A 16,415-nucleotide genomic window follows, 5' to 3' on the forward strand; every position below is an offset into this window, starting at 1 on the left:
CAACGTGCAATTTCAAGAAAAAATAAAGAAAAATGTCGATTTATATTTCCTAATACATTGACTGTCAAGTATTATACAAGTTATCTTGGAACTGATTACTTGTTATCGGGCGTTAGCTGCGAGTTATCTCGTATGTACGGTTTTGTTCTTATCACAAATATATTTGACATAAATACATGTAAATAATGGAGTGGGGACGTTTGAAAGAAGAATGAAAATAAGAATGCCTCGTCCAACTGAATTTTTTTGCGAATGTTTCAATCATAAAAAGAGAAATAAAAAAGGGATTAATTACGAATTCAACAAGAGATTATAACATGCATTTGTCTAGCAATATTAAAATTTAAAACGCAAAATTAAACAAGGTGTTCGTAACAATTTATTCTATTGGGCAACAATCTGATAATTACAAATAAAGTTGATTTTTCTTTTTTTACAGTTTCTTCAAAATTAAAGTGTTGGGAATGTATTCAATGTTGGAAAAATTGTAGTGAAATTCAAGAAATTGATATTGTTATAGGACTTTAAATTGAACTTTTTATATACTCCGACACTGTACACCGAAGTTTTAAAACCATTTTTCTCATAACAATATTTCTCGACACAGTATAAACAATATCTCAAAAGTTACTTCGTTAATTCGCTTAAAATTTCTTTGTTGACTGAATTAAAAAATAAAGAAGGCTTTCACATGTTTTGCCTCGATAGAAAAATTAGTCTCGATTAAATAATCTTTTTGATTTATGTCCATCGAATTAACGATTTATTCGAAATAATACGTACAATTGGAGCAGATCTTTCTTTCTTGTTATATTTCAAACGAAGAAGAACAATAAAAAATTGTTTCAAAATAACAATACACGTACCTCGTTGAACTATATTACACAAGATATATTTCTGCTAATTTTTAATCCAATTCAATTATTCCTTCGTAGCAAAAAAAAAAATTGTTTACATGCCTCAATTTTCGACACAAAATCTCAGACTGCTTCCGTCATATTTATGCAGTCGTCGAATCTTTTTATTGGAATGAGCCATGGAAATAAAGAGATGTTTTGTAAAATCGATAATTACGGCTGCCCATAATTGAAACCGTTCACTAACAAGAAATCCAACAGATACAGTTAAAGATAACTGCAGAATATCTACATAGAAATATCAATATGTCCTTATGAATACAGCATTTCAATTACGATATGTCAATAGGGAGTCGTGATTAGTGATCGTTCCCGTAACTACCCTATCACTTCTAGGTCACTTGCGATCGGACTAATTAGATCCGACTTCTTCACCCTTATCCGTAACACGCCAAAAGAGCCATTCTGCAAAAATCGTACAATAAAAATACACAGCCACCGATAATATCGTAAATTCACCTGTCTATAGTACCTTTAGTATACTGTGACGATTACACACTTACGAACAAATTATATTTCAATTTACGAATATTCTATATTATTATTGGGTTGTTCGGAAAATCATTTCGTTTCCCAAACTGGAGAATATATAATTTAATAATATGTTTGTACACTCTAACAAAAATCGTGTTTCATTTCCACCAGAAAAAACGTTAAAATTCAAATGTTAAGATTTTATTGGGATGTTCGGAAAGTCATTTCGTTTTTTTTTTGGTGTAAATGAAACACGATTTTTGTTAGAGTGTACAAACATTTTATCAAATTATATATTCTCCATTTTGGAAAACGAAATGACTTTCCAAACAACTCAATAAAATTTTAACATTCGTGGAACTGTATGGCATGAGAAATAAACGAGCAGAAAAGCTTTAATTTCTTCGACAATGTAAATATTTTTGTAGAAGAAAATATTGTGCAATGTTTTAGATAAATACTTACAGACAACGTGATACGAGAACTCGTCTAAGGAGTTTGGCAATATAAACCAAACTTTTGTCGGTTTGTACGAAACGGTGCGTCTGTCTGCAAATTGAAAAAAAAAACTATTACAGCGAGCAAGAAACGATACGTCGCAATTACAATAATATTGCAAAAATCAATCACCAACGAATATCCAAAATAGCAAGCCTCCGCGACACAAAATATAAATAACTACAAATACGAATCACGATGTGACGTAAAAGAAAATCTCGATTGTAGTGTCATCATCCCACATACGACAGTTAAACAATTACAGGGCCTGGATATTGAACAAACGCAGAAAATACCTGTCGCACAACCAGACGTTTCTTAACACAATAGACTGTATAGAAAACGTTGCGTGACACTTGACAATAGAAATGACGATAATAATAATAAATAGGCCAATCTTTACTGTTACCTATACACAACTGCCACGAAGAGAACATCATCGTCAATCATCTCAAACCTTCATCAATAATAATAACAACGACTCACGTACCATTAACTACTTTACTCTAATTCCCATACATACAATCACAAACATGTTTCTTAATTCAAATAAAAAAAACAAATGCAAGATTAACCTACATCGCTTCCCTCGAGAATCAGTCCCAGGTAGACAACAGTGACAACCACTTGAATTTAATACACTCCTTCGTAAATAAATGACCATTGTTCGACGTCTACCTGCGCAACGAACCAGACTTCCCTCGAAAACCAAGGTGTAACGGTAAAAAATCCCCCCGTTTTATACGTAAGTAAAATGCCCACTTTTGTACGTCTTAGGCACCACATGGCGGATGCCAAGGCTCGGAAAAACCGAGTATGAAACAACTCTCGCGCACCGTGGTCCCATTCGAAAAGTCTGGTCGGCTCTCTTCGAGTCGCGCGATGAAATACTAACGCAATTAAACGCCGCCGACAAGCCCTAGCCGGATATTGGCACTCCTCGGCCATGCAATTCTATTACCCTTACGGCTGAGCGGCAGCGCGTCGTCGGTCGTGCCTCATCCCGGTCTCCGTCACCCCATTTTCAACCCCACCCACTCCGATGGAACACGAAGGTAAAGCCTCGATTTCGGCTGGCACGAAACAAAGCAAGTGCCACGGAATCGTGCAATACCAATGTGTAGCTCTGGAAATCCTCGATATCACTTTCCGATAGTCATTCGCTGTACCGTGACAGGAAAGCGGAAAGGGTTTTCGGGGGCTGGCCCCGGGGGTTGGTCGCACGGGGCTGCCCGATTAAGCGAGCAAGCACCATTCCACCAACGATCGACACCCTCCGCAAGGATGGTGACTTCTGGAACTGCTCGAGATTCCACTCTCGCCAATTTCGAACGGCCACCCGGGGCCAGGTGCCTGTGGCATTCCTGGAGCCAGAGGATCGCTTGGATGCATCAATTGAATAAAATTAGAGGGCGATTTTTCGGTAAACGGGACCGTGGCTGTGAACTATTCAACGATATAATTAATGGATATTCGAGTCGCCGCGTAATATTAAATCGCGGGAACGTTCTCGTGGCTAGGTTTCAAGTAGTCCGCGACGAGGACCTAAGAAGAGACGGAATTCTTTGGTACTCGTTTCCTCGAATTCATTTCGGGCACGATTTGAAATTATTCATTCTTCGTTTCGTTAGAGTTTAATCCTTAAATGGGTGGTTTCTTTCAGAAAATTTAGAATACAATTGAATGGGAAATAAATCGAAATTGAACGGATATGTCGAAATGCAACAGTAGGTCAGGATTACATTGCAGTTCTGCAGTCATATGCAGTTAAAGGTTGTCTTGGAATTTTTGTTGGAAACTTTAGTTTTTAAAATTTAGAAAGGAAATATAAGGTAGTAATTGTAATTGATTGTGAAATTTGATGATAATCATTGACATTGTTGATTGGTGCACAGTCGAACGTAATGGATTTTAGAATAACAATCTTTTGTGTCGAAGAGAATCTGAAATCCAAAGCCGAAACGTTAAAATTAAAGATTAACTACACGTTTGGATGAACACCGTCTTTTGATTTTTATACTTAGTATAAATATAGCTTTGAATATTTTCGACCTTCGTTTTTTAGTACTCTTCGGATCTAATAGAGAGTAAATTAAAGAGATTTCTATTAAAAGAAAGAAGAAGAATCAATGAATAAAGAAACAAAGGAATTATAATGTAATAAGATATAGAAAATATTTCAATTGATAAAAATCTTTAACAATTACCATCCTTAGAATAAAACTTATATATAACTTATATATAAGTTTATACTTGTATAAACATCCTTAGAATAAAACTTATATACGTGTACAAAGGACAACGAAAACCAGAAGAAAACATATTTGTTGCTTTATCAAACATTCGGAAAATATAGCAAAATGATTCAAAATAACATAATCGAGACCATGTAAGGGGAGTCATTTGCTTTACGAACTCTTTATTCTTAACGAATTCGAATGATTTACAAGAAAGCCAGTAATTTTCTAATTCGGAATTAAATTCTTGTTCATTTGCAATTACTTATACGTATATCTTGTATCATTAACTGTGATAAAATGTGGATCGATAACGAAAAGTATGAGATCTTATAAATATTCTTCTGATTTTTCGTTCAAAATGTTCTTTTCTTCTTGTTTTTCCAGTTCTAGACATTAAGACTGGTTTACTTTTAATTAACTTGCCCATCGTTTCAACCACTTCGTGTTTAAATTTATTCAGGACTAGAAGGTTTTTCTGCTTAACTCCTTGAAGCAGCTCTCATCCGACCTTAATCGAATATGGTAGTTTATACGCACGAACGTTTATATCGCCAAGCTTGGACACGGCTGTTTATTTTTTGTAACTCGAGGGTCTTTTTTACTAAACTTATACACTTCCGTCCATACGTCGTAAAGTACACATTAAACGCAGAATAATGAAAAATTGACACTACGAAACGATATAAATTATTAAATAAAGATAAGACTTATTAATTCTTTATCGTGCAATGATCTTTAATGCATTTAGTGGAAAATAACTAACTGCAAATTATTTCTTCGACAAATTTGATATTTTCCTTAAAACTTCATACCAAACTCGATACAGATACTCTTAAAAAACAGAATAAACTTTCATACGCGAGGAAGTTATTTTCTCGAGCAAAATAACCCCCAGAAATCCATTCGATTGTTTCAAATGTTGTCATAAAATGCTATAAATTTTTAAATTTGATCCCTCGAAGACCAAACACGCACGCAACTATTTTCATACTTCTCTTTCGTATCGTTTAACGAAAACATTGTTCGCTTTTATTGCTTTCCTTGTTCCGACACGAGTTGAACAGTGGACAATTCGTACACGTTTCTTAACATTGTATGAAACTGGCGCCAAAGGGCTGAACAAGTTACGAATTTATTTGCGTTGAAAAGTTACGGTATAAGGGAAGGAAAATGCAATTCACAAACGCAGCTGTCTCACTGCCAAAACCTAAGAGGCTCGCTCGCGAGTGTGACTCCGAACAGTGAACTAAATGCTGATACGGCAAAGTGAAAGACAGAAGTAAGGGGCGAGGTGAGGGGAGGGACAGACCGAATTTGTCAGACTAACAAGGTGCTAGCTTCTCTCCGCGGCGCGCCTCGACATCTGTAATACTCAAAGTTAATTTCCAGCCGCTTCGAGAGGGTGACACTGACCGTTCGTCCGCAAGAGCTGAAACAGAGGTCGGACAGTACCTCAAGTTTCATCCTTTCGCGACCATTTTCCAAGACGTTATTTTCTAAAAACACACGATTTCAAAAATTTCAATTATTGAAGTACATTCGCCGACTACCACTCGCTGATTACTCGACCTTTCAAAATCAAAATTAAACCGTAGTTCGTTGAATCGTTTTAAACCTATATAGTTTTAGTAGTAATATATAGTTTTTCTACGATTAAAGTTTTAAAAAGGGATTTATTCCAAACTTTAGTTTTTAAAGTTTAGAAACGAAATGTAAGGTAGTAATTGTAATTGATCGCGAAATTTACTTACGATGAACGAATGGTTATTTGATGATAATCATTGACATTGTTGATTGGTGCACGGTCGAACGTAATGGATTTTAGTTGCTTCGTATGTTTATATGTAAGGGATGCGATTTATTGTACGTGTATTTCTTTAGTTTTCTCGTTGTACTACAAACTTAAAAACACGAGTCATTTTGGGATATTTTTTATCCGAGTATTTTGAACGTACAGTCCAACGGAAGAACGCTTTAAGTATAATTTTTGCAATGATAATTTACACGTAGTAGGTTATTGTATCGATCGTCGAATCGCTTTTACGAAACTTTCCCTTATCACCGATTTAGGTTTTATAATTTATATCTTTGACGCGATATGTTCGTTTGGAAATTTTCTGTATCTGTATCTAAACTTTCGAATACCAATTGGATTTCTACATGACCTTGCTCGTATTTAAATATCGTGAGTTAAAAGATGGCACCGCAGTGACCGAAACATTAGTGTTGTAGATATATGCGTGACGGGACGGTTGAAGAACAATTATCGAGGGTGGAATTCTATTATACATTCGATGTAGATTAGCTTTTCGTAGACTTTGAGTGTTGATCGATAGCAAAGCAGAGGAATTATTGAAAAATTGTAAAATGCCTCAATCCTCGCATAAGAACAATTTTATCCGTTTAAAAAATAAACATGAGTTCTTTGAGGAAATCAATAAGGATCCATGAAAGTAATGATGACAGTGTCTCTGTTTGCGAGATGACTATCAACGTTAACTACGTTTCAATCGTGCAATTTCTTATCTCTCTAAATACGACAATCATTGTTAAAAAAAAATTACGGTTCAAGAATTTAACAAAATTTTGTGCCGCAAAATCCACCATTAACACCGAATTTCGATTGATTAGTTAATTGCCTGTGTCTAGGAGGTTCTTACTATAAAAAAAAAATCATAATTCAAGAATTGTAAAAAAAGAAGGTTAAAATGCAAAATCCACCATTAACATTAACATTGAATTTCGACTGACTAGCTAATTACCTGTGTCTAGAAGGTTCCCACTAAAAAAAAAATTACAATTGAAGAATTGTACTAAAAGGTTGCAACGTAAAATCTACCATTAACATCGAATTTCGACTGACTAGCTAATTACCTGTGTGTAAAAGGTTCCTACTATCAAAAAAAAAAATTACAATTCAAGAATTGTAAAAAAAAGAAGGTTAAAACGCAAAATCCACCACCGAATTTCAACCGACGAGCTAATTACCTGTGCTCAGAACTTTCTACAATTTTCCCCTAGAACTTTTAGTTACTTAACTACTGTCCAAAAAAAGTCACATCTCAAGAACTCTAAGAAATGTTCAAACGCAAAATTCACCGTCCACGTAAACCGGTTCTCGACCAGCTAGTCACCTCCGTCCAGAAAATAACCACTGCTTAGGATCTCGTGGACCGATCACTCTGAAAAGATCTCGCTAGATAGGTAAATCTGTGGAGGAGGGTAATTTCCTCGACTACTTAAGCGACTCTTGGTACCGTGAATGGAATCCCACTCCAGCAATGGAACGGCGCAGCGATAGAAATCGGCAAAGGAACAATTCATGTCAAATCTGGTGGAAAATCCTTCGTCGACCAAAAGCTACGATTCCCTGGCCGAGGAATGATCGGAGTTTGAGGTTAACAAAGTCAATGGAAGCATCAGTTATCTCGTCGTCAATCTGACCGAAGGTAGTCTACGTATATCTGGACGTAAAAGGGGAGGGTAGGGGGTGGAAGAGGTAGGGGTGCGAGGGTAGGAGTAGCGGTTTGGCGAGGACACCGGGTGGACTCGACGGCGCTGCCCGGCATCGACCAGAATATTATGGACTTATCAAGCCATCCTAATAGTCTCATCAGGATGCAAGCCTGCAGATCTCATCATCCTCGGCGTCCCTGGACCACGTACCTACGTAGGAACGAGCGAGCAATGGCGTTTCCTGGCGTAGATAGCGTTATAGGAAGTAATAGCGGACTGGTATGATTACGTGCTGTCCTAAGGCACAGACAGCTTCGAAGGACATTGCTGCAGGACCTGAGCAACGATCCATCTTCCTGTCCCTCTGCTCGCATACGTCCAGTCTTTTGGGTCTTTGCCATGTGTGCTCCAGTTACCGTGAAAACTCCTAGAGACACCTGATTAGGGCGTCAGTGTACGGTTCAAGGGACCTATTTAATTAGAGATTGTACATTCGACAACATCGTCGGGCCTCGTACACCGAATGAATGGAAACCAGCCGAAGAAACATCGATCGTCTCGAAGGAATTCACTCGAAATCTCAACGATCCTGATAGCGTGCACATCGCTGAAAATAAATTAGAGCATCGTTCGTCAAATTGACTACCCTTTGGCAGAGTGACCGGTACAGTGAAAGTTCCAACGTTCCATTAAAACTAGATACTCAACGGACACATTAGTAATTATAGAACGTTGGCTTTTAATCGGAAATTTGAAAAATCATCGAACGAATTGATCGCTTGGAGCTTGGTACAATCAATTTACGTAAATGGACTCATTGGTATTGCACGAAACTGTTGGGATGTTGAGCACGGGTTTTGAACTACGAATTCGAAAAGTTATTGAACACTGAACGTATAATGGACTATCTTCATTCAGAAAGGTCAATTTGTTCCTTTGAAGTTCTCTGTAATGTGATTGCCTGGTTATTTTGAACAGCGTGTTACGTAAATATTCATCGAGAAAGTGAAAAGGAATCGTTTACAAAGTAATTAATAATTACGAGTGTGAATTTTTCGGCAATCTTTACCCAATATATAGTACGACAGTATTTCTAATTTGTATTGTTCTTAAAAATTTCGCGAAAATAATAAGAATTCTACTTTTTCGTATAAATTATTTACTATTTTTCGCCTAGTTTCACATTGGATAATATTTTTGCTACTAAATATATTTGCTACTAAGTATTGCCTTAAGTGCACGAACAACATTTTTTTTTATACTGGAAATAGTTTCAGATATTTGGAGTAATCTTTTCTGAAATTCTAACAAGCAACACACTATAGTTGTAGTATTTAAACAAAAGGTTCCTCGTAATCAACGTTGAAAAAAAAAAGTATAAAAACAGTCTAATCACACCTATTTCCACAAAGTATCTATTATCGGTATAATTATAAAAGCAGGTGTAATTCGAGTATTTCTTTCTTCCTTTAATAATTTTGAAGAAATTTTAAAAAGAATCGACAAAAATTTCCCATCATTTTTACAACCTTCGTTCTCATTCTCTACGGTAAAAGTTTCTTAGCTCAATACGAAATAATTTATTCCTCAATTTGTGAGAAAGAAATCGTATTCAAAAAAAATTTGAGTATCAATAAGAACGATAATAAGAAATGACTACGACAATAAGAGCTCCCATTCCGGATAGATCCATTTTTAGCGAATTAAAAATACACGAAATGGAAAAAGAAAGCAAACAGAATCCATGATCAGTTCGCAGCCTTCGCTAGCACATATTGCACACCGTGTACGCGCACGCGGAGAATTACATAGTTTTGGGATATATATTGTTGTTTAGTATGGTTTAGAATTTCCATAGATAACAGAGAATTATAACGGAGGCCGCTGTCACGGGACCGAGAAACTGCACGGCATATAGGTTCGAGTACACGTATACTCATAGACGTATAAATTGCTTCTTTCGTCGCAATTGCACAACAAGGAAGAAAGAGGATCGTTACCGATTGACTCGGTTACGTAGTTTCATGGACAAAAATAACCGAGCCTGTACCAAGGTATCGAAGCATCGAAACGGTGCAGCTGCTCTCTTTAATCGAGCATAAAGTAAAAAGGCTAGACAAACCTCTACGAAAATGTTACAAATAAACCCATTCCACGGTAACGTACACATTCCATCGTTCATCTTCTCCAAATCATCGACAGCATCCTCCTGTTGAACCGACAAAAAATGTCACCCCTATTTCATCTCGAAATACGACCAAAAAGAACCAATACCTAAAAACAATCTACCCAAACGCATAGTAGTCAATCGAGGTTCAGAATCCTGCTCACCTGACCTCGCGTCATCTTTCCTTCAGTTCCCTAACCCTCGACCGTGGCTAATAACTCTGCTTTTTCTTGAACAACCAACTACAAACTAATCTATGGTTCACGTGCCCTTCCTAGCTGCTATACTATTGGCTCTCGGTGGTAACTTTGATCGTTTCTGTCCTTCGAGGACACCGTCTACCGAGTAGGCCGTGCGTACGAGAAAAAGGCCGACGTGGGATTGAGCTGGACCGTCGGGAACGGAAGTCGGTTTCGATGATCGGTGCCGCGTAACCTCGATTCTTTGACCTTACCAACGGACCAGACTTGATCGTCCAGGATCCGAGAGGAGGTTAGGTTTAAGCAACTCTGTGGAAGTTGCGGACAGGGTCGGTTGGCCCGAGGGCGGTGGCAACTATTATAAACTGTAGCACCTCGAACTACCGCCTCCAGCCTTCCTTCTCTTCCTCTCCTCTGACCTCCTCTCGGCGCTCTCCGCTACCTCCCCGCCTCCACCTACTTTTCCTACCGTTCCCCGGGAACCCCGCCTCACCTCTTCACCATCTAGCCCGAACCAACGCCGCGTCTCCACACCGCCCCCAAATAACCTGGAGTCCCTGCCGAACTAACCCGCACCGTGGAACTCTACCTCGACTCCGGGTCTCCACGACGGCGTACCCTCTAATCAATCAACCCCCAGGCATTTCGGCTGGTCTGCACCAGGGATCGCGGCTTTCCAGTCTTCAGAGAAACGTCTCTCTATCTGGAAAGACGAGGTCGGACCGCCGCAGTAACCCTGTTGCTGCACACTCCGCTGGGACCGCATAAACACGAGCACCGACCAGAATCTCTATCGGTCGGGGGATGAAGATTGAAAGGCTGAACGGCCCGAGCCGCGTCCCAGTTCTCCGATGTTCTTAACGCGCCGCGACTGGACGCCCGACGGAGTTCCCGCGTGTTGGGAATTTTAGACACGGAACGAAATTCGACGGATTTCACACCGTAACGGTTCGATTACACCGGATAAATAAAATATCGGGTTGCTCGGAGAGTCGTTTCGTGTTTTTTTTTTCTTTGGTGAAAATGCTTATGTAATATCGATTGAAAACAATCAACCTATTGCGATCGAACATCGCTTACGAGTTATTTAACTTATATTTATATATATATGATTATAATTATAACGATGTGAAAATATTTAATTTTTGTTAAATTGTAACAGAAAATCTGCATAATTGATTACTGTACGTCTTGTACATAACGATGAGACAACGCGCTCTCGATTCAACGATATTTTGATTTTGTGCAAGCGATACGAATGTAGCTAATTAGATGTAATATATTAGGTTGTTTGGAAAGTCATTTCGTTTTTCTTGGTGAAAATGAAACACCATTTTTTTCAGAGTGTACTATATAAACTCTTTATTTATTATTTAATATAATTATTGAATTTGATAATAATTCATCGAACCAAAAAATTGGTCAAATCGATAGTGATTGAGATATCGATTCGAATCCTTTCTGTATTCCATGCAGAACACAACTCCATAATTTGGAGTTGTGTATATTCTCCATTTTAGAAAACGCAATGACTTTCCGAACAACCTGATAATAACACGGACAACCATCACGAGCGTACTACACGCGAGGAGTCGAATCTCGAGATTAAAAAAATCCATTTTGCCGAAACGTTACGTTCTTGGGTAATTAATAATTATAATTGTACAGAATCGAGTCTGTTGTACTCGGTGAATACTTTCTTGAAATTTTTTCGGAATTATTAACCATCAAGGGAGTTACATCGAATTAATGTGTCATTTTTCGAAGGTGAACACGATTGGGAACACTAGTGGGAAACTTCGAAACAATAATTTTTATATTAAAAATTAATATAACCTCGAAAGGAATTTTATCGACGATTTATGATTCAGAAAGATACATACTTGGAATTTCGATAAGTGAGAATACCCTGAAGATTCGTAGCTATTCTGAATTTGTTAAGTCTCGAAAATTTTTCTAAGCATTTCGAGGGTTGAAGTTTTGTTTTGAATTCGTATTCGGAGCTTTGTGTACACTGGCTGACGCAAAACTTGTCAGAACTAGACAGTGTGTCATAGGGGCGCGAAAGCTTCCAATTGGTAGAGTGTCGTCCGTGACTTGCATTCGACCATCTGTTGTGGTCCTCTTCAGACACGGTGTTGTATTAATATATACAATTACATTTGAACGAAAATTCACAAGGAAATTCTATGAGGAAGCTCGACGAGGAAAAGAGTACACGATTCACGAACAGTCGATTAGTGTGACACGAGTAAGTTTCGTTAAATGTTTACGTTTGCAGTACTGGGGACGGATCAGTGTAAGATGATCATTACTTGGAGACATTTGATAAGTGAAACTCAACGTAGAAGCAAAGATACGTTTAAATTATGGAGTTGCGTTCTGCATCGAATGCAAAAAGGATCGAATCGATATCTCGATTACTATCGATTTGACCAATCTTTTTCTTCGATGAATTATTATCAAATTCGTTAATTTTTTCCTTTTTCAGAATCATACGACAAATAATTGACTTGTCGATTCCATATTCGTGAATTAATTTAGTTATAGTTTCACGGTATTTTACTTTATTTATAATATCAATTCTCGTTTTTAACAATGAGACAACGCGCTCTCGTTTCGACGATATTTTGATTTTGTGCAAACGATACGAATGTCGCTAATCAGATGTAATCAATAAACGCTAAAAATAATTTAAAAGTGTCGTAGGGACGATGACTAATGATCGGATGTAAAGTCAGTGAAAGGAAGAATGACAGAGGAAGAAGCAATCCTCATTTCTTAGACTGTACCGTTTGGATAATCGAACTATCCGATAATCGAATTTTCGGTTAATCAACGTCCGGATAATCGATCGTTCAATTAATAGGAGTTCGGATAATCGAGGTTCCACTGTACCACTGAATAATTACTTCCCGTATATATAAACCGCGATTACAATTACAAGTAATTGGAAAATACACGGTAACAACTGTTTAGTGTATTTCGAAATGTATTATACAAATGTATTGTACAAGAAAATGTACGAGTATGTGAGAAGTTTTAATTTAATTTACTTAACAGCCTCTGACACGAGTCTTTTCGCCTAATCGTCGAGGTAGATGACCGTCTTTCGTTTAGGTTTCAGATCGAAATGCATCTTTAGGATCACACCTCGTCAAACACGCGTTACATTTTATATGATTATTATATTTCTTTTCTCTTCTTAATTACTTTTAATAGTCACCCATACCAATTTGCTCTATACATACTAAACTTAAAAATGGTCTTCCGATTAAACTAACTACTAAAATACAAATACTAAATTTAAAAGAATTCTCAGTAAAAATTAATATAAATCGAATAAATACTAAAATATAAATAGCAAATTGAAAAGAATTCTCGGTAAAAATTAACATGAATCGAATTGATCCACAAGTTCCTAATTTTAATATAATTGGAACTAAAATTATAGATTGATAAACTGGAGCTTCAACGTAACCTTTTACAATCGTCCATGAAATATAAATATAAGAATCTTAATTAAAAACGTTACGTGTAATTTAAATTACACCAAATTTTCTCTTCGATCCTGACTCTCACGACATTCATTCGTTCATTCCTGACATCTCGCGATACCAAAGTTCACTTAGCTTCTTCAAGTACATTTTAAGCGAGAATTAAATATTTACTCGAGAAAAATACTATTGCGTTCTTCCTCGACAAAGATGGATTCGTATCTCGCGAATGATGGATTCGTACATCTTGGCCAGCTGATAGTGCCACGAAAGACGTTAGAATTCAACGATCATTTGCACGTTCGGAAGATAGGCATTGTTCTTCGGGGTAACGAACGATGCCAGGCACAGTGCAGCTAATAGGTAATTATCACAGTGCAATTTTGCCCGGCAGCCAATCCCATTCATTTCCTCGATATCTTGAAACGAATGAGCAGTGCCCCTCCTCCGGTTTCACGCGCACTATCGTACATTGCGTTCCAATATCTGCCGTTTTCTACCACCGATTCCACCCTACAGGCTCAGAACCTAACTATAGGCGCAAGAGGAAATAGCGTAATTATAAGGAAATGACGGGCGTTGCCTCTGTGGTGTCCAACATTGAGACCCGTGCGTGAATTCGTGTCCTCTTTCGTCACGTTTTCCCTCCTCCCTCTTCACCCCTCATTGTTCCCAAATCGAAATGCAGCAATATTAGACGAAACAGGATCGAATAGAAGTTCTAACTCATAAACCATCCAACGCGTCCTAGATGATAAATATTCAGATATCTTAAAATATTAGTAACGTTTAAGTGTGAATAATAAGATACGTGTCAGGATTTTTGTACAATAATAGATTGTCGTGCGATGTGACAGTGGTCACCAATGGCTTTGAAAACTGATGTGCGATGTAAAATAAAAGAATGGAAAAAATTCCTATTCGTGTCACAAATTTTTTAAGAAACTATTTAGAAGCATTTCACGATATTAATTAACAAAATAGAAGTCAAACATAATATCAATTTCTATTAAACGATAGAATCGAGATTTAAAATTTAAATGGTTGGTAAATATAACGTTTCTCTACAAGTAAACTATGTATTGGCGAAGTATTATATATACTGGATAGAAAAAATATAAAAAGGCGAAAAAACAGAGAAGATGAAGAAGATAACAAATTGAAAATGGACATTAACATATTAAATACCTCTACTCACCAACGGATTGGCAAGTCTGTACTACATAATAAAAATGACACTTGCAACTTTAAACCTGGCAAGCAATTATATGACGGTCTCCGTTGAAAATAAAAAATGATTATAACTCAAATAGGTAACATTATCAGATTCAAAAATATTCAGGACTGTTGTAACGACTACACCACGCTGTATAAATTACTAGATACGTACGTGACTCTGTTTCATCTTTACGAGTAAAATATACGTTTAAAGTTTCACCACTTATTTCAAAAACACCCTGTACATATGTTTATTTCTGTGGCACGGCACATATAAATCCACGTCGAATAAAGCTTTCGAATTATACTCACAGAGTCTGCCGTATTTATTTAACAAATCACCCCTCTGCGACGACGTCTCGGGCAGACGTTAATTCGTTAACATTTAATTGCGCACTTAGTTCCCTTCGACACTTGCGTACGCTGACACGCGAGGCGTGTACACACGTGCTGACAAACATAATAGTCGGTGGTTCGAAGTGGCGACCACCACTCTCTAATTTTTTCTTCTTTTTTTACCGCTTCATTTATTTTCTTTGTTCCTACGCATCTGTATTTACCCTCTGATGTTAATTCATAATTGTTAATTCGTGTCTATTTACATCATTGTGACTGCTTTGTTTATTTTCTTTGTTTCTACGTAACTGTGTTTAATTATTGACCAATATTATTTCTTTTCTGTCACGAATGTTTCTCTCATTCCTTAGCTAGGTATTACATCGAACAAAGAGGATTCCCTAATCTCTTCCGCCGTGGGATCATTCATTTTAACACTAGAACTACCAAAGGGGTCAATTTGACTTGTTCTAAACTTCTTTTTTATATTACTCGATTATTAACGGCGTCTTTGCCTACAATATTGGTGAAAAATTATAAAAATGGACAATTAATGGTACTCGTAAATTAATTTGCCCTTCCCCCATCTAATTTCGAAAATACATATACTGTCTGATACAAATAGTAATTAATTGTCGGTAGTTCTATTGTTAAGCCTAATGTAAACTAATTTTAAGACTACCATACGACTATCTGTGCTCTGCTGAACAATTATCAAATTTTTCATTTATTCTTAACTCACTCGCTTTGCTCGCTCCGGTCGTCCCTGTTTGTTGCATAAGCAAGTGACCGGCCGTGCAGCTGGTCCAACGGGTCAGTCGTCACTTCTGGTACGTCCACTTTCAAAGAAAGATGTTGCAAGCACAGAGAACCAATACATTTGCGCGATCGCCTTTGGAGATGTACAACGCAATTAATATAATTACTTTCGATCGCGCTGAAGTCGCTAGAGATCGCTTCTACGGTAGATTTCGAGACGGTACACAATGAAGATTGCACGCAGTCCCTGTATTTTATCTGACAATACTCTTTACTTCGCGCCAATCCACGGAGTGACGTGTAGCGTTGATAAGAAGAAAGAAACCACGATTAAGATAATTAAGAGAAAGGGAAATAATTTAATATTTCCAACCAGAGTCGGTAGAATTGCTTTTATCCCTATACCTGACGATATTTGTCGAAGTACTTCGCCGAAAGCGAAAGAATCCTCTTTTATCTGCACCGTGTTTAAGGGAGTGTTTTTGTTAGAGTGGAGTTATTTAAGTAAAATTTTCGAACTTATATGTAAACAAATATACTCAACAATTTATCATAGCTGTACCGTCTAAAATTTGGAAGAATTGACAAAATTACGCCGTTTATAACGGCTGTACAAAAGCAATTTAATCGAATACAGTGATACCATCTTTCTT

The 16,415-nt window shown here is 37.2% G+C and overlaps 1 protein-coding gene across 1 annotated transcript in view; it reads right to left on the bottom strand.

Moving 5' to 3' along the window:
* Window positions 1–911: 911 nt before the first annotated feature.
* Window positions 912–16,415, bottom strand: part of LOC143146121 (uncharacterized) — a 39,140-nt gene continuing 23,636 nt past the window's right edge. Inside the window, exons 3-4 of the mRNA XM_076310131.1 lie at window positions 1,857–1,940; window positions 912–1,322 (exon numbers count right to left, since the gene is read on the bottom strand). Of these exons, the coding sequence (XP_076166246.1) occupies window positions 1,295–1,322; window positions 1,857–1,940 (112 nt within the window). The 3' untranslated portion in view covers window positions 912–1,294. The remainder of the gene's footprint in view (window positions 1,323–1,856; window positions 1,941–16,415) is intronic.

This window comes from Ptiloglossa arizonensis, chromosome 4 (genome assembly GCF_051014685.1).
Source record: "Ptiloglossa arizonensis isolate GNS036 chromosome 4, iyPtiAriz1_principal, whole genome shotgun sequence".
Classification (NCBI taxonomy): domain Eukaryota; kingdom Metazoa; phylum Arthropoda; class Insecta; order Hymenoptera; family Colletidae; genus Ptiloglossa; species Ptiloglossa arizonensis.